Source organism: Watersipora subatra, chromosome 5, assembly GCF_963576615.1.
Source record: "Watersipora subatra chromosome 5, tzWatSuba1.1, whole genome shotgun sequence".
NCBI lineage: Eukaryota > Metazoa > Bryozoa > Gymnolaemata > Cheilostomatida > Watersiporidae > Watersipora > Watersipora subatra.
The window spans coordinates 57,782,502-57,806,913 of NC_088712.1; the positions used below are offsets into that span (position 1 = coordinate 57,782,502).

The 24,412-nt window shown below is 36.3% G+C and overlaps 1 protein-coding gene across 2 annotated transcripts; it reads left to right on the forward strand.

Annotated features, from left to right (window-relative positions):
* Positions 1-133: 133 nt before the first annotated feature.
* LOC137396343 (testis-expressed protein 9-like) lies at positions 134-23,221 on the forward strand. 2 transcript variants are annotated; one of them, XM_068082573.1, is made up of 12 exons: positions 134-174; positions 838-888; positions 5,144-5,260; positions 5,481-5,544; positions 6,531-6,619; positions 12,345-12,378; positions 13,762-14,005; positions 15,981-16,131; positions 18,060-18,165; positions 19,037-19,171; positions 19,919-20,053; positions 22,598-23,221. In XM_068082573.1, exons 3-12 carry the CDS (start codon positions 5,145-5,147, stop codon positions 22,670-22,672), a joined length of 1,149 nt encoding a protein of 382 aa, XP_067938674.1. In that variant the 5' UTR covers positions 134-174; positions 838-888; position 5,144; the 3' UTR covers positions 22,673-23,221. The 2 variants fall into 2 exon arrangements, with proteins under 2 accessions (XP_067938674.1, XP_067938675.1); XM_068082574.1 differs by lacking the exon at positions 838-888 and having other exon boundaries at positions 141-174.
* The last annotated feature ends 1,191 nt before the right edge of the window (positions 23,222-24,412 follow it).

A 24,412-nucleotide genomic window follows, 5' to 3' on the forward strand; every position in this document is an offset into this window, starting at 1 on the left:
TTTATTTCTATGTCAACATGACATATTTTAGCTTTTGAATAAAATCTCTTGCAGATTGCCGTTATATTTTTGACAAAAAATACACTATGTACGACGTCTCTTTGGTCTATTGCTGTCGCGACACTTCTAACTCGTATTTGGCAAACAAAATTCCGCTTACTTCGATTAGTCCAGGTTAGAATCTTTTTACTAAACATTGGTATAAAACTAATTTGCGTTTATATTTATATGCTTATATAGATCTTTTGCCTATAGATCTTATTTTTAGTTTTAGCATTTTATTACATGCAAATTGCTGTTTTCTAAACAATGATTGTGAGAAAACGTCATCGCATTTGAAAGAAAATCTACACTTGCTGAAAACTTTCTTAACAATGTGCCACTTAAATTTCAGCAAAATGTTATTCGGTCTCACATAATTTTATGGCGTACACAATCTATAAAAAAATTTTTTCCACAGCGTTCTTAACAACGCAAGAGGACACGATATTCTGATAGAATTCTGTGTGGCTGCCATCGATTATTACATATTTTTATGGTGCACAATGCGTGCCTGTTAGTTAGGTAATGGACTTATAAATGGGATTATATATAGTTAGAAAGCACATAATATTACTTTTTGGGCTTACTTAACCAATTTTTCCATATCTAAAGTGTAATATATACATTAAAGCTATCATGACTCGAAGCTACCTGGGAAGGGAGAATGGAGGGCTGCAAGAAGAGGCTTGTCTAACAAGTGAAATGCTCAATTTTTTATTTTGGGTTATGTATGCATGTTTCTGTATTTGTTCAAAAATATATTCATTTACTGTTTTCTTACTGTTGATTTTTTAGTATAAACAGGCATGATGGTGGAATAGGCTACAGAACAATTGTGGATGCTCCGTAAGCTAGTCTTTTCTTACAATTTGGACTATTCTTTTGAATAATTCAATTCATTCTGATAATCAAATTTACTTTTTCTTCGGAGATCCATTTAGTGCCTACTAATGGTAGATATTGTATTGATAAGAGATGATGATATGCATTGCATCTGGTTTATCATCAGAGTGAGCCAAGGCACGCTAGTTTAAGTTGGTTTTTAAACTTACAGTTGGCCAGTATTGTTACTAGCTAGTTTTCAAGAATGTGAGTAACTCCATTCTTATGTTGATGGTGCTCCGCCGGTAAAAGTTGCAAAAGTATTGATGTGAGCATCCGTAAGTACTAGGCAGCCACCCATACAGCTGTCAAGTGAAAGCTGTACTAGCCTTGTGTTACCAATCATAGCTAGCCTTATTTGGTTATCAAATATTACAGTTATTTATCCAATGGTTCTGTTTTAGCTGTTGCTTAGGTTTTCCAAAGTTGCAGATCTTTATAGTTAATTAAAAAAGTACAAGAAATGTCTGAATAGCCAATAAAGGTTGTTGAGACAAACCGAATTGGCTCATTATTACATTTTCATTATCCCGCCTGTTTTGTTCTTGAATTCTTTTCACCAAAATTGATATTTGTTGTGCATTGAGTTTTATACAATAACAATTTTGGTTGGCACTCTATTATTGAAAGGATGCTAATTATTGCAACTTTTTTATATAACACGATGCATACTACTCTATTATGAGATATATTTAATTATTTATGCACTGTTGAATTGGAAAACATTTTAGCACTTTTTGGCATTTGCCTTTGGTAGCCGGTTTGCCTGCGTGCGTTAATTATAACTGTGGAGGTATTAGTTGTGGATGTCAATTTCATATGCATACTGAATCTCAATACAATTATTTTGTAGCCAAAAATTGAGCTCTCGGAAACAATGTTATTTGCTGTTAAATGTCGTAAAACCTTTTTTCGAATGCCATGGAACTCTCATTTTTCAACCCTTCCCTTTGAGTGGTGCTTTATTAAAGGTGGCGTTCAAATAAAGGGTAGCCATGTATTTTTTGAACACTTTGTCAAAATATTGAGAAGACAAATTTAACCTGTTCACAAACGATTCGGATGTTGCTTATATTTTGCATTCTCCTTCGGGTGGAGTGACATTAACCCTTTTGGATGCAAGAAGTTTACTAACTTACCTCCATCTTGTCGTAGATCTCTATATAAATATGCTCTGGCAAACTGATACATGTCTCGACCAGTTGATATCTATTGCTTGCAATTATATGCTTGCAATTAACCTACGATGAGCTCATAGTCTGCATTGCAATTTGCTGGAGCTTTCTAGTTTTTTATTGCATTCTAAATATGAAGGCATATTTTCATTTTACTACCATATTTAACAAGGTTGCATAAAAGCTCATTGCACTCATTGATATGTTTGCTAGTTTGTAGCCAAAACTGGCATTTTATGTGCAATAGAAAAGGAGTTACGAGCATCGATCTATTGTAAGCCAAGTTCAGATTACCGCAATGGTGCTATCAAATAATATGCTATAATTATGCAAATTTACAAGCTATATAATAATAATCTATCAAATGCTACAAATATGTATTCAAGAACAAGTGACATAGACAAACCATATTTACCATATTTTTAATACATTTGGAACCAATAAACATTTTTAAAACAAAAATATTAGCCTCATTTTTTCGGCCAGTTGCGTTCTGGTTGCTGCTTTCATTTGGAATCATTTCATATTTTTTGTGCCTGTTGAATACCTTCCACAGTGTCTTCTGCACAGCTGAGCTAGTCGATATTAGCGTTCAAACGATTTTTTAGCAAAGCACTTGGGAATGTACACCTTTTGCGTAAATAAAGAGAAGCTGCGTGTAATGAAAATAGCCTCACAATTTCAGCCTCAAAACACGTAGTTGTATAGACTCCACCAAAAATTCCGCATACACCAACGTAGCTAAACTGCATCAACTGTATCAGGCTAATAAGAGCTACTATTAGCCTGATACAGTTACTAATTATTTCTATGGTGTTTCTATTTGTATTCAAAGTTTTGATGACAAAATGTAAAAACTTGGATTGGAAAATGTACTTTGATGCAAACAGAAATGATGAACGAATTAGTTGTTATTTGATGTAATCGAGTCATTATTAGAACAGTTCTGGGAACACTTTTCGGTAACGGTGCTTCTTAGGTCGGTACAACACGCATACAACGCATGCGCAACGCACATACAAGGCACTTGCAACGCACAAACATTATGGATACAACGCACATACACTATCATCACAACGCACATACAACGGTCAATAGAAAACAAATATAATACTTTGTGTAATGTTTTAGACCTGTTTTGTTAACAAACTATAAATAGAATATTGAATAATACTATAATATTATTACTATTATTATTATTACACATTAATATTATTAATAATATTAATGTGTTAACAGTGTCGCGTTGTAGCACATGCGTTGTTACTTGTTAATTACTTGTGTCGGCGTTGTATCCACAATGTTTGTATGTTGCAAGTGCCTTGTATGTCCGCTGCGCATGCGTTGTATGTGCGTTGTCTTGACCTAGATGCACCGTTACCCACTTTTCTATGGATTACTTGCTATTATGGGTTTGTAAAGATCAAGAATATCAAATAGTTGTGGCCAAAGAAAAGCTGCATTCAAATATAATTGGCATTCAATAAAAGGGTGGCACTTTATTTTTTAATCTTTCTCCTATAGTGGCGCTCAATTAGAGGTGGCGTTCAAATTAAGGTGGCGTTCAAACAGGGGTTTTACACTACGTATTTGTAATATTTTATATTTGTGAAGAAAACCTGGAGTGGAGTAACATAGATATAAATATTACTTTGTTTAAACAGGAACATGAAACATTATTTGGTTGGTCGGCTGTTCAGTAGGATTTCATTGATTCTACACACTGATATTTAAAACTATATTTCAATGTAAGTATTAAGATCATAATTTTAATGAGTCTCACAAACTTACTGGTGTTAAAACAAATCTCACCCTTTTATGCCAGCCATATTTTGCCTGTGATTCCATTCAAGTTATCTTTGTACCAGCAGTTTTTCAGTCACATTTCTTGCTTTGGTCCACTACTGACAAATTTTATTCGCCAACATAGATATCAAAATACAGATAGAATTTAAAGCATTGCCAGTACAATGAGGCTTTTAGCCTTTTTTGCCTTATACATTAGGTATTTAAGCATATTTCAGAAAAAAGTGCTAACAATTGTGTAACCTAAAGCTAGATACAGATACTGTGGTTTTGTGATATACCGTAATCAGGATGTATATGCTAGCATTGACTCTTATCATTATGTAGGCTGAGCACATGTCAACCTATTTTAAGACATAACAAGGTAGTCATTAGTAATACAGCAAACGTTAAGTTGTATTTTGCCCCTTGATGAATGACAAGTGGCAACAGGTATTCTAATTCACAACTCAGCAAAAATGCAGTTTATTCTGTTGTTAATTATTAGAGCTGTCATTTTTTTCTGCTACACCTAGTGGTTCCTCAAAACAAGCTCTGATAGCTTTGATATCACATACCAACTCATGAAAACAGCAAAATTGGTGATCTTAATCCTAGAATTGATTATAAATTAATGAAGTTTAAATTATTGAGTTAATCACATATTAAAAAAAGATTTATCTCTCAAAACTTTGATGGAAAAATAGTTTCATGCATTTAAATGTCTTTTCAACTTTGCCGGTCATCAGCGTTTCCTTTGAGGAATAGACTAATCATGTTTACTTTGGTTTTAAAGTTTGTATACCATTGATATATTTATATTTGTATACCATAATCTATACCATGAGATTATTTGTAACCAAATAATATCATGTATTACCTAGTTTTGTGTATAACCTTTCTCCTTATTTAGCTCAACATATGTCCTAGCGATAGTTGCTGCTTTAGGCAGCTTTTTGGTTGCCATGGAAGCCAGAAAAACCTTTTCCTGTTGTGTGAAACATTTTTTTCAGGTAGATTTTATTTTACTCAAGTTTAAACATTTTTGTTCAGTTTACTAGATATCTGCTTCCACTGATGTACATGATTGACTGCTAGCAATAATACCAATAGCTTGCAATCACTTTTAATCTCCCAACTTTAAATATCAGACTAATTAATACCCTCAGTTTATGCATAAGTTTTGTGATGCAATTAAGATGTCAAAGATATGTTGCGGAGCTGGAAGCTATTGGCATGGTTGAGTGGTAATGTTGTAGCATGAGTTCCAGGCCATCATCAGCGCGAAATGGAAGGAGTCAGGCTAAGACTGCGAGTGGCAGGAACTCGGCGTCTGGAGTGAGGAAAGATTTGCTTTCCAGGGAGGAGGAATATAAGTGAGTGAAAGTTGTGCACGAAACAGTTGAAATTAAAAAAACTAAACTTATGATTATTTCATTATAATTTATTTGAGGCATTTAAACCCAACTGTTGAAAGTTTGAGTGAACTTTTACCCTCTTATCACTTGAAACTCACCCTACTACACTGTATATCTGTTATTTGTCACTTGTGGCTCTACGTATGATAATTACTAACTAGTATATTCGTTGTTGCAGGAGGCTGAATGCCGAGTTAGAAAAACGTACAGCATCTCTTGTAAAAGAAGCAGAAGCAGTGATTGTAAGTTGTCTTGTTCATGAAATATTAGTAAGTTCTCATACAGAGATTGTGTGGCGACCCCAGGGTGCACCAGTTCTGCAATGTTGTGCTGGACCAACAAACAGATCACGTTTCCATTGGGTGCTATAACAGTTGAGGGATGGTTGTGCGACTCCTTATATCAAGAGTGTATCTTCTAGAGCCATTTGTCGCTAAGGTCGTTTCCATGGCACAAAGATGGCACATGGTGTTTCGCTTCCAAACAGCCACTCTGAATCACGACAGCGTGAGGGACATTGCTGTTTCCATGACGACATTGCATCGTGATACGGGGGTGTGTCGCTATTGTCCGCTGTATGAAAACTTAATGAATCAGATAATGGCAGACTGACCACTTGCTATGGTTGCTGTTCTAACAATTAAAAAATATTGCCAACCGTTAGTCTTCATGTTTTCTGTAGATTCATATATTCATTAACCAATGTTTAACATGGAGATGATGTTTTCTTAGAATTTCTGATAGAGTTCCTTAGTCCAAATCCTTGTTTCATAACCTCATGTGTTTTGTGTGCTTTGAGTTAAGAACTAGTTTTTTTTTAATTAAAATATTTTACTGCTTGAATCATTAAAAGATTTTTCTAAATATGGTGGCCACGTTTCGGCTGGTAAAACATAATGTAACTCGGAATGTAAAATTGTAATTATATTTGAGACAATATATTAGCAAAATTTAATATTATCGTTAGTGGAAGGACAATTGTATCTGGAGCAAACAATCCAACAGCGGTGGCTACATGTCACCATTTGAAGGGGGAGAGAATTGTAGTATCTAGCGTTTCAAACTATGTTGCTTTCCTCAGAGTGATTGCAGCCACATTAAGCTACAGTACACGAAATACTCTTTTCTTGACTACAGGTTTCCCTGTACCTTTGAGTTGATAAAAGTTGCTATGTTGAATGTTCATGGTATTCTTTTAATATGAATTCATGTATGTTCTCTCTTGTAGAACCGGCAGGAATCTGTTGAGGAGCCATCAGGCAACGCTCATGCACTCTCATCACTGTTACATAACGTCAGCACTGATGACTTTCTGGAGTAAGTCTAAAATACACCCTTACATTTTGTGAACAATACAGTAAACGCTACTACAATGTAAATAATCAGTTTTGGGTGCATTTATGTCTTAAGGATTTTAGGTTATACGAAGCCTTATATAGCCTTATCCATTTTGAATCTTCTAAAACTCACCCTTTTATCTTTTAAAATTACAAAAAAAACTAAACTTAACTTTTTAATTTAGTGACGATGCAGTAACTGGTATTATTGGTTTGTATCGACAACTGTTCTTTTTCTTACCACCTACACTTAGTTTAACGTACACGATTATGGTAATTTTACGTTAAGTTAGGGGGAGCGCACGCTTTCAATGTCGATTTAAATTGATTTTTTCTTTTTGCAGCAAGATGGATGCTGCAAAGAAAAAAGAAAAAAATTGTATATCTCTAAAATAAAGTTAAATAATATGCATGATACATATATCTATACATCGTTTTTTCTCTCAAAGCAGCGAGAGAGAAAATGATACTTTGAAGGCTAACTATGGGACTCACGTTATTCAACGGGAATTACGTAAAATGATGTTTACATCATAGCGCCAATTATTGTACTTAGATTGAGTTAAAAGTAACTGCTGTCTACAATATATTGATACAATAGTAGCTGGATGTTATACCACATAGAAGAGAGCTACAGTAGACTTGTTGAACAGTCTACTGTGGTGATCATAATAATGGGACCGCCTGGTATTTCGTAGCAATATTTTTCATTTATGACATAAACTCCCTTTCCCTATAATCTCAGACCATACCTATTATATATATTTGAAAAGCAAATTTCCTAGACATTCTGTCTACCACCAAAGGTGCACTCTAGTAATAAAATATGTTTAACGGGCACCCATTGTATCCTATCAGGTCAGTCTAGGCTTATGGTGTCATACCAAATACTAGGATGCTAGAAATACTCTAAAGGAGCTGAAAAACACCACCAATTAACTTTCATAGAGCTATGTTCTAAAATTATGTCGAATTAAGTTGCGTTTTCCACAAATTTAAACATTTGTTTTGGATTTTTGTATTGCTTTATGCCGAAAATTGCATATTGTGCCAAAATCCAACTAATAAAGCAAATATCAGTTAGTTTTACATAATATTTTTATCCAGTACATTCTGAGCTTTCCATTGATGTGCATATTGTCATAACTCGCATACTACCAACAGAACAATATATATATGAATTAACAACAAAAAAGTGTTTATTTCAAGTGGTCCCATAATTGCGGTCACCGCTGTAGTTGGTATCTTCTGTCAAGTCATAAGAGCCTGAGACATTCTCCTCGTCAATGTTACTATGTAACTAGGTATAATCTGCAGTGGTTGTCATGATAGTCAACTGTGTTTCACAAAGTAACAATTGCTTGATTTGGCCAAGCTATCATATCTACTATATAAACGGCAATCGTTGTCTGTCTGTCTGATTGATTGTCCGCCTCATAGAGCGGTCTTTCCTTTTATCGTCGTACGAATTTCGGTCGTACGAAGCGAACTGAATTAATATGTGTAGTAACGGTAAATAAATTATAGAGCGGTCTTTCTTTTTCCATTCGGTCGAACGAAGCCAACCGAATTAATATGAGTACTAATTATCGTAATTTCGTAATATTGTAATTTCGTAATATGGACTATTAGCCGCTACTTTTCTCTGACGATTTGAGCCAAACGGGTTATATAAAGGTGTGGCGATTCTGTTGTTTTTCTTTCACCGCTCGGGCGCATTAACCGAAATCCCCGGTTAGCACGCTTTTTAAACGGCAAATTTTCTGCCGTGTTAAAAAGCACCTTTCCTGAGTTCTGCGGCCTATACAAAGGTGTCTATACAGCTATACAAATGTACTATTCATTAAATAAAATAAATTAACGAGTAGTTATTTACATGCAATTAATATTTACTGCCAACGTGTACCGAGAAGGTCACGTAAACGTTTGTTTCTTGGAGCCACTGGAAAAACGCATTTCTCACCTACTAAATTTCCACATCAAAAAGGTAAGTGTTTCTTATACGATGTTGTATTGTCTATGAATTGCCACATCTCCACTACTTAATAACGTTGGATTTGCCGCTGTTCGTGATAGTGGGTCATGTTCATTTCCTTCAGCAGCCGAGTTACTAATTTTTTCCAGCTACGAGTAGGCCTACTGTAACTTACTATTACAGAACTTTCACGAGTACTCCGAGGGTTGCAATACGCTATTGTGAAAAGAAAGAGAGCATCTGCTATCGACTTACTGTCACCCTGCATCAGCCATGACCAGCTATACGTCGCCTGCTCAAAAGTAGGCACACGCCGAAAACTGTTTTTTCATACGCCCGACAGAAAAACCAAAAATGTTGTCTATCTGCATGTGTTGCGTTGAACTAAGGGAGAGAGAGAGAAAGGGAGAGAGAGAGAGCGAGGAGAGGGAGGGGGGGGGGGGAGAGGGAGAGAGAGGGAGAGAAAGAGGGAGAAGAGGGAGGGAGAGAGAGGGGAGAGACGGAGAGAGGGAGAGATGGAGAGAGGGAGATGTAACTGCATATTTGGAGTTGTTTTACAGTATGAAAGCCAACTCTCAATAAACCTTATGCTGCACGTGAATCTGTTACTGTAGGCGCGTAATGCAGCTAGTCTTATATAAACGGCAATCGTTGTCTGTCTGTCTGATTGATTGTCCGCCTTATAGAGTACCGTACTTTTCCGACTATTAGCCGCTACTAGGTATCTAGGGCGCGTTAACGGGATTCTTCGGTTAGTACACGCCTCTCCGGTTAGTACACGCGGTCTTTTCTTTTATCGTCGTACGAATTTCGGTCGTACGAAGCGAACTGAATTAATATCTGTAGTAACGGTAAATAAATTATAGAGCGGTCTTTCTTTTTCCATTCGGTCGAACGAAGCCAACCGAATTAATATGAGTACTAATTATCGTAATATCGTAATTTCGTAATATGGACTATTAGCCGCTACTTTTCTTTGGCGATTTGAGCCAAGCGGCTTATATAAAGGTGTGGCAATTCTGTTGTTTTTCTTTCACCGCTCGAGCGCATTAACCGAAATCCCCGGTTAGCACGCTTTTTAAACGGCAAATTTTCTGCCGTGTTAAAAAGCACCTTTCCTGAGTTCTGCGGCCTATACAAAGGTGTCTATACAGCTATACAAATGTACTATTCATTAAATAAAATAAATTAACGAGTAGTTATTTACATGCAATTAATATTTACTGCCAACGTGTACCGAGAAGGTCACGTAAACGTTTGTTTCTTGGAGCCACTGGAAAAACGCATTTCTCACCTACTAAATTTCCACATCAAAAAGGTAAGTGTTTCTTATACGATGTTGTATTGTCTATGAATTGCCACATCTCCACTACTTAATAAAGTTGGATTTGCCGCTGTTCGTGATAGTGGGCCATGTTCATTTCCTTCAGCAGCCGAGTTACTAATTTTTTCCAGCTACGAGTAGGCCTACTGTAACTTACTATTACAGAACTTTCACGAGTACTCCGAGGGTTGCGATACGCTATTGTGAAAAGAAAGAGAGCAGCTGCTATCGACTTACTGTCACCCTGCATCAGCCATGACCAGCTATACGTCGCCTGCTCAAAAGTAGGCACACGCCGAAAGCTGTTTCTTCATACGCCCGACAGAAAAACCAAAAATGTTGTCTATCTGCATGTGTTGCGTTGAACTAAGGGAGAGAGAGGGAGAAAAAGGGGGAGAGGGAGAGAAAGAGAGAAAGGAGAGCGAGGAGGAGAGGGGGGGAGAGAGAGGGAGAGAAGGGGAGAGAGAGAGCGAGGAGGAGAGGGGGGGGGGAGAGAGAGAGGGAGAGAGAGGGGGGAGAGAGAGGGAGAGAGAGGGGAGAGACGGAGAGAGGGAGAGAGGGGAAAGAGGGAGAGAAGGAGAGAGAGAGGGAGAGCGAGGAGGAGAGGGGGGGGGGGGGAGAGAGAGAGGAGAGAAAGAGGGAGAAGAGGGAGGGAGAGGGGAGAGAGGGAGGGAGAGACGGAGAGAGGGGAAAGAGGGAGAGATGGAGAGAGGGAGATGTAACTGCATATTTGGAGTTGTTTTACAGTATGAAAGCCAACTCTCAATAAACCTTATGCGGCACGTGAATCTTTTACTGTAGGCGGGTAATGCAGCTAGTATCTTATAGGTCAAAATTGTTGTTTACCACCATTATAATTAACATAACTGTTTTGTTGACAGTAATTCAAACAGTAATTTCTCTTATTCAAACAAATTATTGGACACAATTCAACACAATGTCCATTTCACCGATCTCATGGTGTAATGCAGCACTAGCGGCTGCCAATGTTCTAGTGATGCCCAAAAATTTGAACATATTAAGCTAGCTGAAGCAAAATCTCACCATACACTTCACCATTTCATAGGGTAGAACTTGAGCAGGCATTTTAAAATTATTATTTTATCTTTTGAGCATTGATATTGATTAGAGTCATGCCGGGTTGTGTAGGTTTTGTGTAGGGGTCAGTATAAACACTAAACTATCTAAATTAATGCTGGCTATTTTCTGTACTTCCTTTTTTGCAAGGTTGCTTCAACTTGTATATAGCAAATCTTTGCCATTGAACCTTAACAAGCTTTTCCCTCCCATTGTAATCAAAATGGCATGCTTTCCTATGAAGGTTTAAGGCTCTATAGTAGCATTTTTAATGTTACCAGCAAACGGAACATGAAGAAACTGCCCCAACTACTAGTTGGGGGTATATTACAGAAATCAATATGTAAAATTAGCGAAACAGATCTGACTTGCATAAGCACTATCCATTACTAACCTATGTAACGAGTCCTCCATTTTAGAGGCATGTTTGAAAAAGTCTGCTTATCATAAATAGTTTTGTATTGTGGGATTGTTAGCTTTTGCTTTGCCTAGGATACAGCCTATTGTGTTCACTCACAGCCTTTTAGTACAGTCGTATGTTTTTAGAGAATGCAAGGAACAAAAAGGTTGAGCATTAGTTCGATCAAAATAGATTACCTGATAATTTTTATACTGACTTCTGTCATAGTAAAAAATGAATAGTAATTAGAACATTTGTATACAACTGATTGCCACATTTTTAATAAATATCATTGCAAAACATACTTTCTATTATTTATTACATCTAGCCATTTCTCTACCACCTGTGTTTGACACCAGTATGGATACTGACTGATGGGTTATGCAGGTGCTTTCTACGGCACTGTCCCACTTTGTAGCACTCATTAGAGCTTGTTGAAAGTGCTTATGCATTGCTCCCATCTCATCGACTAATTATGTTATGAGTGAGAGTGTTTTCGTTTTTACAAGTTGTGGAATACAATGTCTACCTCTGCGATTGTTCTAATGAAGATTGGAAGAATATATTTGAATGCGTAACTTTGCTGGCTCAGAAATAAACTTTGGAACTCAGAAATAACGCTAACAAATGCGTATACAATGTCACGATTAAAGCATAATTTTGTGTATCCACTGAAGCGTAGAAATGAAGCCATTTTTTAACACCAGTGCCCTACAACATTAATATTTGAGCTAATGTGTTTTTATCGGAATGTCCTTTGTTCTTCATTTTACCAACAAACATTAATAAGTTCGTATTTGTCAATTTTATGAAATGTTTGAATGTCAAACTCATATTTACCCAGTTTAACGTAGAACCTTGAACTTTTCATTCATCCTCACGAATTTTTAGAAACATGTCTTCAACCCGTACTCTGTTATGTATTGTAGTGATTGGGATGATGACCCTGGTGCAGCTGTCACTGTGAGTACTTCGATGTCAGTTAGTGCCTCTATGTCAGCTAGTACCTCTATATCAGTTAGTATCTCTATGTCAGCTAGTACCTCTATGTCAGTTAGTACCTCTATGTCAGGTAGTACCTCTATGTCAGGTAGTACCTCTATGTCAGTTAGTGCTTCTATGTCAGTTAGTACCTCTATGTCAGTTAGTACCTCTATGTCAGTTAATACCTCTATGTCAGTTAGTACCTCTATGTCAGTTAGTACCTCTATGTCAGTTAGTACCTCTATATTCAGTTAATACCTCTATGTCAGCTTTGTTACTCAACCATTATTTATTCTATTACGAAAGCATAATTTGGAGTCAAGATAACTCTCCATCAATGTTTTCCAATTGTTTAATTTTATGGCCGGTAATTCTCTTCAATGTCAAGAATTGTATTAGTATTTTCACATCGCAGATGTCACGGGATCTTTATCTATAAAAATCAGGTCCCTACCAGTTCTAAGGCCTAGCTGCATGCACTGATGAAATGCATCTTTTGCGTAGCCAACACATTGTTGATGCGGCATTTCGAACTGGACATGTTGGTCTACGTGATAGTGATAAAATTGCCACATCTGTGTAGGACTGAAATATTCGATTATAGCAATCTTGATTCAATTTTATTCCTTTCCAATGTAAGCTAGTTCCGTCTAGGGTTCTCTGTCAAAGCTAGTTCTATCAAACGATGATGATAACACGGCTTATACAAAGCACTATTTATATGTGGCAAAAGATTCTCACTTGTAAAAGATATACAAAAGCCACTAATAAAAATTTGAACTGTTTTGGAAAATTTTAGGGAATTTTTTTCTGTAATTAAATATGTTAAAATCTTTTTTCCGTATTTTAGTTTACGTAATGAACTCAAAGAAATTTGTACTTGTTCGTTTTCATCAGTAACGTGTTGAGTTTTTTGTTTAAGTAAATTAGACCAATGCAAAGCTGCACAATTGCTATTACTGTCAGAAATCGTTGATGGTTCATGTTACAATACAGGTTTCCTGATCATACTTAATAAAGGTAATTAATAATAAATTTATTAAAGGTAATAATAATTTACTAATAAAGGTAATATTTAATAAGGAAAATGCAGCCAAGACATCCTGACCTTCTCACAATTAATGTCAATTTTTCTTGGTCAATCTCATTAAGTAGTGTCGGTGTATATCCACAGTAAATACATGTATCTACACTACGTATTGGCGATGCATTTTGTTGCTATGGGTAGCATGGGCTTTAGATAGGCTTCAGGAATTTAGTTTTCAATGCTTATGTGAGTGTACTCGCTAACATATGATACTAGTTGAGAATTTTAAAGTCCGTATGTTGAAATTGGTTACTCCGATCATTGCCTTATGTTAGAAACCCAAAGTCAGCAGAAAAGTCCCCTCAGCAACTAGCAGGCGTCCGCCACGTCCGGTTAGCGGCATGCGTAAAAGTAAAACCAACATAGCCACTTCTGCTGTATCCATGCAAGAAAGCATACTCACGGAATTCAATGACCTTCAGTCAGCTGTTGACGATATCGAAAGTAAAATGTCAGAGGGCACTACCAAAGACATTCCAGATGATGTCATGCCTGCGGCAGCTCAAGAGATGAGCTCAGGTTAGCTGAATTAGACAGTAAAAATTTGATTTCTGGTGACCATTTGATGTCAAAATACATTTAAAACTGTTTCTCATCTAACAGTAGATTATTTTGCGTCTATAGCTATCGGGATTAAAATATGTGATCTTTGAACAAGCAGGTTTTTTCGAATTGCAGTAATATTATAATTTTAATGGAATACTAATAGCTGTATTGTATTCAATAGTTTTGGCATTCTCAAAATTTGAGAGATTTCTCGTACACTAACGCTTTATGTTCGCACACTTGTTTGTGCGAGTCAAATGATGGTGGCTGATAGTCGGTCTCAACCTAATCAATCCTTATAGACTGATAACCTTATAGACTGACAACCTTATAGACTGACAACCTTATAGACTGATAACCTTATAGACTGACAACCTTATAGACTGATAACCTTATAGACTGGCAACCTTATAGACTGACAACCTTGTAGACTGACAACCTTATAGACTGACAACCTTATTGACTGACAACCTTATAGACTGACAACCTTATAGACTGACAACCTTATAGACTGACAACGTTATAGACTGACAACCTTATAGACTGACAACCTTATAGACTGACAACCTTATAGACTGATAACCTTATAGACTGACAACCTTATAGACTGATAACCTTATAGACTGACAACCTTATAGACTGATAACCTTATAGACTGGCAACCTTATAGACTGACAACCTTATAGACTGACAACCTTATAGACTGACAACCTTATAGACTGACAACCTTATAGACTGACAACCTTATAGACTGATAACCTTATAGACTGACAACCTTATAGACTGACAACCTTATAGACTGACAACCTTATAGACTGACAACCTTATAGACTGACAACCTTATAGATTGACAACCTTATAGACTGACAACCTTATAGATTGACCACCACTACTACATCAAATCATGCCTGTTGTTGCTGCCATTTGGCTCACAAAAACCTCAGATGCCAACCGTAAAGTTATTTGACTGCAAATCCATTTTTTTTCAAAGTGACTGTTGGGTAATGTATTATGATGTAGCTACATGGTTTGTCTAAACACAATCATTAACTTTCTAATTGCTTCTCTTTTTGGTGGATCAAACTTGCATTATTTTTATTACATTGGTATAATGCTAGACAGTTTCTATATTGAAAATCATGCTAATTTTTGCATAAGTGAAATTGGTATTTAATTTATGGCTAGGACTTTTTTGTGCAAGTTCTCTTTAATACTAAAAGCTGCAACAATCGGACTTAATTATTCCCTGTTAAACTTTGTTGTCAGTGAGATCAAAAGTTCTAAGTTTTCAACTTTTACCTGGTTCGTCCGAACTATGGCACATTCAGTTTTTAATTTTATTGGACTGGACTCGACCAGTTTCGGTGGATCGTTTTTGGTTGATCGTTTTTGGTTGATGTTAGCTGTTAGGTGTAACGCTGCTAAGGTCATGAATGTTAACAGATAAGCAATGGTTTCAGTGTGAGTTGAATGCACTACACTGCTTTTGTAATTGCATCAGCAATTTCAATACCATTCCATGGTCAAGTTTTTTATGTTTTCTTCCAATGCACAAATAAGGTTTGTTTTTTCTTTTGTCCCTAAAGTTAAAGAACAATCAGACTTCATTATTCACTGTTGAACTGCGCTGACTTTAAACTCTGTCATCAGTGACATGATATGTTCTCTGTTTCTAACTTTTACCAGGTTTATCTGAACCACCGTGCATTCAGTTTTTTACTCTATTGGGTTCTATTCGGTAATTCTGTTCTAAAATCTCGGTTGATCGTTTTCAGTTGATAGCATGATAAACATGATAAGATTATCATGCTTAGATAATACAGTTATGAACTTCAACAGATAAATAATGTTTTTCGTGTAACTTGAATGTATGACAGTGTTTTTTAATTGCATCAGCGGTTTTAGTACCACTTATGGTACAGCTAGTCAAGTTTTCTGGTTTCTTCAGATGCACAGATAAGGTTTCTAAAAGCGAAAGCTCGAGTCATGCAGGAAGAGATGGAAAGGCTTTCAGATGAGCTGACTCATGAGAAAGAAGAGAACAATAATCTTACCTCTAGAATCAAAGAATTGGAAGATGAAAGGAAAAAGTTGTCTAGGTTTGCATAAGATTCTTTCTTTTGTCATCAGCGAAGCATTGGTTGTTTGTGATTGATTGATTATTGATTGCTGACAATATTTATATATATACAGTGAAACATGGATAACTCAAACTTCACCGGACCGAGCGAAAGTGTTTGAGTTATCAGAGCGTTCAAGTTATCAGAGTCACAAGTGAATGTATTTATCAGTAGATACATATACAAACTACATGTATATATAAAACTAAAGTATAGGTTGTTTGTTGTAAGTTAAAGGGCATCTGATGTAGAGTTTTAAAGTATTTATCAGAAAGTATAGATATTTTTATACACTTGAGATTTGTGTGTTGTTTTAGGTGATGTGACTGACAGAACTTTTTCAGATTAAAATTGGCAAAACCTAATCGCGGTTAAAACGCTCAGAAGACATTTTTTCTTCTTAGTGTTTTACTCGAGATCAATTTTGCCAATTTTAATCTTTCTTGTCAGTCACATCACCTAAAACTGCAAACAAATCTCAGCCCAATAGAAAAATATCTATTCTTTCTGATAATTTTTAAAACTGGACATAAGTAAACATTTATGACCAATGCAAAAAAGCATGCTTTACATCTGATCAGTTGTTTCATTTAAAAACTCATCGAGTGTAGTCTGTGACAAGGTTTTTTTGACAAAGATCAACAGTGTGACTTATTGTAGAAACAGATTTTAAACAGTTATTATAGTCCTTAAAAACTTGTTAGCCTTTTCTAACAAAATTGGCCCATCGATAGGTACGCCTTCACTACGCACTTGTCTAAACCAAGTCAATAATACACCATCCAAATCATCGTGCGACGTTGAATGATCTCTTAGCCTTGATGAATTTTGGTCACATAACGATCTTATTCTTTCTTTTTGTTTAATCCATGTTGACACTGTACTTTTTGGAAGATTTTCTCTTTTTGATAATGCTGATAGCTTTTGTCCTGCTTCGATTTCCTCGAGTACTTTAAGTTTGTCAGAAGGTTTCCACGCTTTTCTTTGCTTGCGTAATGCCATCGTAAAGCGGATGTCTGTTGTAGCGGACGCCAAGCCACGAGCTTATTTGTGACATTTTATCTTTATGTATCTGCATATAATCACTGTTACAATATGTATTTTGCATGCTGTGTCTATCTTTATTAAATTTTTATCGCTAATACCTTCTAACGTTTATAGCTTGGCCGTAACTAAGCGAACGTCTTAGCGACCCTATTAATCATTTTTATACGATTTCTTTTTCGGTTCCATTATACGGTACAGGGGAAATTATATGTACACTATACGCGTATAAAAAGCGCTTTCGTTAAGAAAGCAGAGTAGTCTCAGCTCCGCGACTAGTGGAAACTCCTTCGAAATAAATTGAACGGAAACCACGTTTGTGAATTCGGCAAAAAACTGTTCGAGTTAACGGTGCCGAGGTCGAGTTATATAAAGGCATTTATCATTGCTTGGGAACGGACCAAGCAAATCCATTCGAGTTAACCATGTGTTCACTATATCCGAGGGCGAGTTATCCATGTTTCACTGTATTAGTTTATGTTGACCGTTTGTTGTTTAGTTTATATAGATTGTTGGCCATCAACAATCTATAGATCTGTGTTACTTCTGGGGGTACGTTGTGGCAGTTATAGTTGTAGCAAGTCTTACACTTTGAGCAGCGCATGATGAAATCTGTATTTTCATGTGCAGTAGGTTTAATACTATCTACAGCCTGTTTCACACTATCACACGGCATCGTACATAGTTCCACAACTAATATATGAGTCACTGTTTGATCTTTTTCTTATAAAGCAGCTAATCATTGTCGCTGCTTCTTCTCTGTCATATTGAGGCTAGTAGGGATCCACAAGTTACTTTAGCAACTTATTGGCTGCTTTCGTAAGTGTGGCACACTTTCTCATGTATAGCTGCTGTGTTCGTAGGACAAATGCAACCCAGCAAGGCTCCTTAGAGAAATACAAAAAGGCTGCCGATGATGCTAAAAGCAAGTCAGAATTTCTGGACTCTCAGTTGTCAGCCCTTAAAAAGGTATTTTTCTTCTAAGGCTGTCATATTCTGTTTTGAAAGAACTTCATTTTTAAATACAGTATATTACTTTTTTGTTTGCCAATTGGAGAGTCAGAGCCAGTTATGTTTGTTTGCTGCACCAGATGCAGTAACGTAGGTGAATTGGCCTACTAAGTGAAAAGACTATTTTTATACACAACTGATGGAAGTTGAAAAGTTTAATACAGATTCAAATTTTCAATCTTATAACTTCAAATTCTCATCATTTTTCATAGATGTGTAGCAATTTTTTTTTCATTGAGAAAAAAGCTGAGCGATGCCCAACGAAAAGATTTTTGTTAATTTGCATCCCAACCATTTTGGTAACGAGACTAGCAACTGTATTTCAAGGATTGTTTATTCAGTAGGGCTTCCATTTTCATGACTGGATGGCTTGTGTATCCTATGGTAGATACAAGCCTGGTAATGAATTTGCTACAGCGATAATGTACATTTTAATTTATCATTAGTGCACTAAAGGATTTTTGTGATATTAAATTCTATATGCCTACCGTTAACAAATTTAGAAGCAGTAATTTATTTTCAGGGTACTGTCGATTTCTCACGAGTGCGCCTGAATTAGCAGGTACTATCAAAATGCATATTTTGATAGTACCTGATATCAAAATATGTATTTTGGTAACTATTACTATCAGCAGTATCAGCTATAGCATCCATACTTTGATAACTTGTACCATAACATCTCTATTTGAATGTCATGGCACTCTGTTTTTCAAGCCTTCTGCTAAAGTGACGTTCTATTAGAGGTGGTGTTCAAATAGAGGTTTTGTGGTGAATAGAGCCATCACATGGATGTAAGATCAACTAGACTTGGCTATGTATATGTACCCAGGAGCTCGATGGTGTGAAAAGATCACAAAAGCAACAGCAAGCCACTCAGGGTGCTGCCGATGTTAGACTCAATCGAGCTCTTGAGGATGTCGACAAGTATAAGCAACAACTCGCAAAGGCCAAGGAACAGACAAAGGTTTGTAATTCTAATGCTATGGGGGTGTTGGGTTAGGAATGGTGAGATAGCTGCGCAGTATTGCCCTGAAGAACAACGACAGGAAAATCTATGATACTTTCAGATTTATATCAAGCTAAGTTCAAGGAAATTTGGATCCTATGATTTGTACAAACTTGCAGTTTAGAATGTTTCTCAACCAAGTAGTTTATCCTAGGAGTTGTGTTTTCTATTAGGAGCAATTAATAATTTAGTCTATACTATAACATAGCCCTTCCTCAGTAACCTTGACCGCATCCAAGGTCTGTAAATCTATTCAATAATGCTTGAAGTAAATATTAGTTCCATAACTGTTCAGCATCATGAAGGGGCAGAAGTGGAATGATTTTGGGTTAAACTTTTACACAAGTACATCTTGATAGCCAAGGCATTATTGTCCAGTACAAAATTTATCAGTTTTCACTCAAATTGTTTCAGGTTTTCTTGAGCTAAAGTACTTGAGTGTTCAACTAGAACTTCTCCGCGACTGTCATTGGGCAGAGTTACAAGCTTTGATGCTTGGAGTTGTCTGTGCTTGCAACTGGTTGCTTTTGCTTGAGAAAATATACTAAAACTGGCAAAAATAATGTTTGCCATTCACATGGATGCTCGTTGATAACAGTGGACAATATTTGTGCAATCAACTTTCTTCTAAGACCGTTTCCTGTTACCCATAATGCATCACTGCTTCCTGTTACCCTTAACACATCACTGTTTCTTGTTACCCAGAACACATCAGAGTCAGACAAGCAGAAGATTGATAGGTTGCTCGCTGACAACAAGCGTCTAGAAAAGCAAAAAGGGGAGCTGATGTCGGGATTTAAGAAGCAGCTTAAACTCATAGACATACTCAAAAGGCAGAAGGTAAGGGCGTCGACCACCATCGTCGCAGTTCAACAAGCCTTGACACCAATCATACCATGATTGCTGTTGTCGATTTTAAATTAGAAACACAGGATAATAATTTTAAAAAGCTTAAAATTTTCATAAGTTATCAATTCTGACAACAATTGATGATTCTACTAGCATTGCTATTGGGTTAGTAACTAAGTAGCAAATGTGCACAGCTGATGACAAATGATAGTGATGCTTATTACATGTACTTGTTTGTTTCATATGATAGTAGGGCACTTTATTAAGATGTACACAGCTGATGACAAATGATAGTGATGCTTATCACATGTACTTGTTTGTTTCATATGATAGTAGGGCACTTTATTAAGATGTACACAGCTGATGACAAATGATAGTGATGCTTATCACATGTACTTGTTTGTTTCATATGATAGTAGGGCACTTTATTAAGATGTACACAGCTGATGACAAATGATAGTGATGCTTATCACATGTACTTGTTTGTTTCATATGATAGTAGGGCACTTTATTAAGATGTACACAGCTGATGACAAATGATAGTGATGCTTATCACATGTACTTGTTTGTTACATATGATAGTAGGGCACTTTATTAAGATTTACACAGCTGATGACAAATGATAGTGATGCTTATCACATGTACTTGTTTGTTTCATATGATAGTAGGGCACTTTACTAAGATGTACTCAGCTGATGACAAATGATAGCTGTGCTTATTACATGTACTTGTCTGTTTCATATGATAATAGGGCACTTTACTAAGTTCAGTGTTAAGATACCTTTAGAAAAATACTTTTGTTACGGTAAAACAAATACTAACGCGAGTTGTTATGATTAAAACTAATCAATAAAAGGTTGGTGGTGAACACAAATACTCAACATTGTTTCACTTCATTGATACTAACTTTTCACATAATTTTCTGTTTGTTCAGCTGTTCCTTGTTCACTCCTTATTTTGTGCTTAATAAAACAGACCCTTCATTGCATACGCTGATGCACGGAAATGCATAAACCTACAAGAGTTTGCTAATCCGAAAAAGATTTTTTGCTTTGAAGAACCAGTTCTGTGTAGGATCTTTTGACTAATGGAAACAGTGAAAGTATTAGCTGGTGCAAGACTATTTGGTGTGTGTTTATGATGGTATGAAGAATTTCTACTGTGGCCATTCAATAGCATTCATATACGTTAGCTTATTGTCATTTAAAATATTTAAGCCTCAAAAACTTGATTGCTACTAAACTTTTAACTATAAACAACTTCCAAGTAAATCGCTGATGTTCTGTTTAGATTAATAGAGATAACTAGAGAAATGCCCGGTGTTGCATGGGTCATACGATGATTACCTAATGAATTTGAGAAACTTAAGCTAGTAACTTAAGCTAGCCTAAATCTTTACTATAATAAGAGCTGTGTCTGACGCCAGCTTAATAATCGTTACGTTACGCAAAATGATCCTTCATGCAATCATGATGTTCATGCATGCTAGTAAGAAAGTAACCAATAGCATTTTCCAAGCGTTTTAAGCGAACGTATTTTAACGGATGTAATTAGTATGACCACAATTATTCTATTGTGTAGCAATGCAGCTGCTTGGTTTAGTGAATAGAATGGCTGTCCGCACAACTGGAGGTTCTGAGTTCAAATCCAGTGTGAAGTGGATTTTTTGGATCGAAAACTTTATCGCTATAACTTGATACAAGAATGACCTACAGACTAATGACAAATCATCAAATCACAAATGGAATCAAGTAAAATATATTTGGTTGTTCATTAGTTTATGAACCCGCTTTGAGTTTGGCAGAGGGATCAACTAGAATTCTTCTAGTTGCCTGTTTGTAGTTTTGTTTTGACTTCGTGAAAACCTGCCTGCAACTATTTCTTAAAAAGGAAAGCATCTCCTACTGAGGATAGCTACCAAGTGAATGAAACAGACTTGTGCACAAACCATTACTCGACTAGCAGCACCTATGACCATGCAATACCGCAGCGCTGACTTTTGCTAATTGCTGTGATGGGTTCACTTAAAAACTAACAGACTTACATGCCGTTTGGCTGTAAATGAACAACCAATCATATTTGACAACTAGTATATAAAGTGACACAGAGCGCTTGCTCTGTCAAAAATTGGTCACTACAAATAGTTTCTAGTTAAATTTAAGTTATATGCAGTGACATATGGCAACGTGCTGAGGTGCCTAGATTCTTGGGATTGTGTAGCAGTATTGAACAGGAAGAGCAGAATTTGTATTAGGGAAGTGGGTATGTAGATAAATAAATTTGATCTTTATATTACTATGGAAATACTGTATGTCTGGGCATATGTTCAAGGTTTTTGAGCTCATTCTAGTAACATTACAGAAATTTCATTTCATCTATACATAGACATCGAAGTATAGAGCTGTATACCATAAAGACACATTGAGAAGTGTCTATAGAGTTGTTCATCATAGACATGAATATGTGAACAAACACGATATTTGTATAAGGGTTTGCTTGTTAGGCTTGGAGTCGCATCTACGCATTTTTTTGCAGATGCACATCGAGGCAGCGAAGATGCTGTCCTTTACAGAAGAAGAGTTTGTAAAGGCTCTTGAATGGGGAAACTGACGTGCGCTGACAAGTTCACAGAGACACCCGATAGGTAGCTTTTGGTCTGATTGCAATAAATTATTTTAAAAAAATCATGTTATTTCATCTTGTTTTTATCTGAGAGTTTGTTGACTATCAGAGGCATAAGATTAACTACATTTATCAGGCACTTGCAAGCACCAGGTGGCAGATGCCAATGCATTATCCAGGTTATTAAATGCCCTTGCATAGCCAATGCTAAACATTTGTTACCGTTCAGGAATTGACTACGTAATGATTTATGGCTGTGCTACCTCTACTACAGCCATCGAAGCTAAAATATAACTGCTGTCATATGGTAGATAGGTGAGAATTTTTATAGCTGTCAGCAATCTTAAACACATGGGGTAGACTATACTTTGCACCGAAACATTTATTTGCTGTTTGTAAGACCACAACAACAGGAGTTGTTTTTCCTTGTTTTTTCTCCTGTCTATCAATTTTATATTTGTCTCATATTCATGGTGAGCTTAAGTTGATCTCATTTTTACAACTTCTCATTCCTAATAAAGTTGCAGGCCGTCCATATATCTCTCACACATTCTTCGTTGGAGCGCTTATCTTTATGGTTGACTCATTACCCTGATGTAAGAGGTCTCATGTATCATTCCTCAGAGGCTTATTCTACGTGTCCCTGGATTTTCTTGAGCCAATTACCCATGGCCAAAACCATAGTGCGTTGTTCTGTTGAGCGAAATTTTCATACCCAAATGTTTCACTGCCGGAGTGAAGTGTCCATATCCAGATGTCTGACTGTCGGAGTGAAATGTTCATTTCCAGATGTTTCACTGTCGTGCACGGTATGGAATTCGATTTAATAGTAATTTACTTTACGAATCAATGAAGTTGTAGGATTGCTTGAGGTGTTTTATTTGCTTTAGTCATTCAAGTTTGGGTTCTAAAGCAAAATTCAATGAAGGAGAGCTTAATGCTTAATATTTCTGCTTGCATTCTCCCTGTGCTGTTACAAATATTTTTGTAATACATAAATCTCTCAAAGTAAAATATTAATTGTTATATCTTTAGAATTGTATTTCGTTTGCTAAAAATAATTAACAGTTTTAGTATATCAAATTTCGTCTTGATTGGAAGTTCTAATGGTAATATAAAGCTTTTCATATCTGATGCTGCCATGGGTAGATCAAAGCGGCAGCATTTGCTAGCTAAAGTTGATATAACGTATGACATAGCTATAACGTAGCTATAACGTAGGTTAGCTATCAACTGGGTTAATGTTGCATGGTCCTTGAAATTGAGGAGGCTAATGTATGATCCGATCTTTGACATTCTCTCAACTGAAGGTTAACATAATTTTTGCCTATGTTCATATACATAATCTGCATTTATTGATAAGCCTACGGGAGGTAGCTAGCGTCTGGGATGGCATTACACGCTTCAACTCATCAATGCCTGATGTATTCAATATTCAATGCTAGTGATTTTCTTAATTTGTTACGACCGAAGTGACTTGCTAGTTAAAGAAATGAGTTAGAGACCCTGTAGAACCGCCCGTAATTAATAACTGTCGCACTTGAACTGACTGATTAAAAAGGTGACAATCTATTCGCAAGGCCAAATGAGAGTTCATTCATCTCACTTACAATTGCATAATAGCATCTTTTGTAGCCGATGTTAGGTGGCCTGAGGAATGGCTGCAAATTCTAATAAGGTTTTTGTTTTTAGGCAAATTGATGTGAGTGATTTGATTTGTTACAATCA

Excerpts from the sequence above, each read along its gene's own strand:
- LOC137396343 (XM_068082573.1), top strand. The coding sequence starts at position 5,145 with ATGAGTTCCAGGCCATCATCAGCGCGAAATGGAAGGAGTCAGGCTAAG. Across the intron at positions 5,545-6,530 it reads AAGAAGCAGAAGCAGTGATT|AACCGGCAGGAATCTGTTGA; the intron begins GTAAGTTGTCTT and ends TCTCTCTTGTAG. Across the intron at positions 18,166-19,036 it reads AGTTGTCAGCCCTTAAAAAG|GAGCTCGATGGTGTGAAAAG; the intron begins GTATTTTTCTTC and ends ATATGTACCCAG.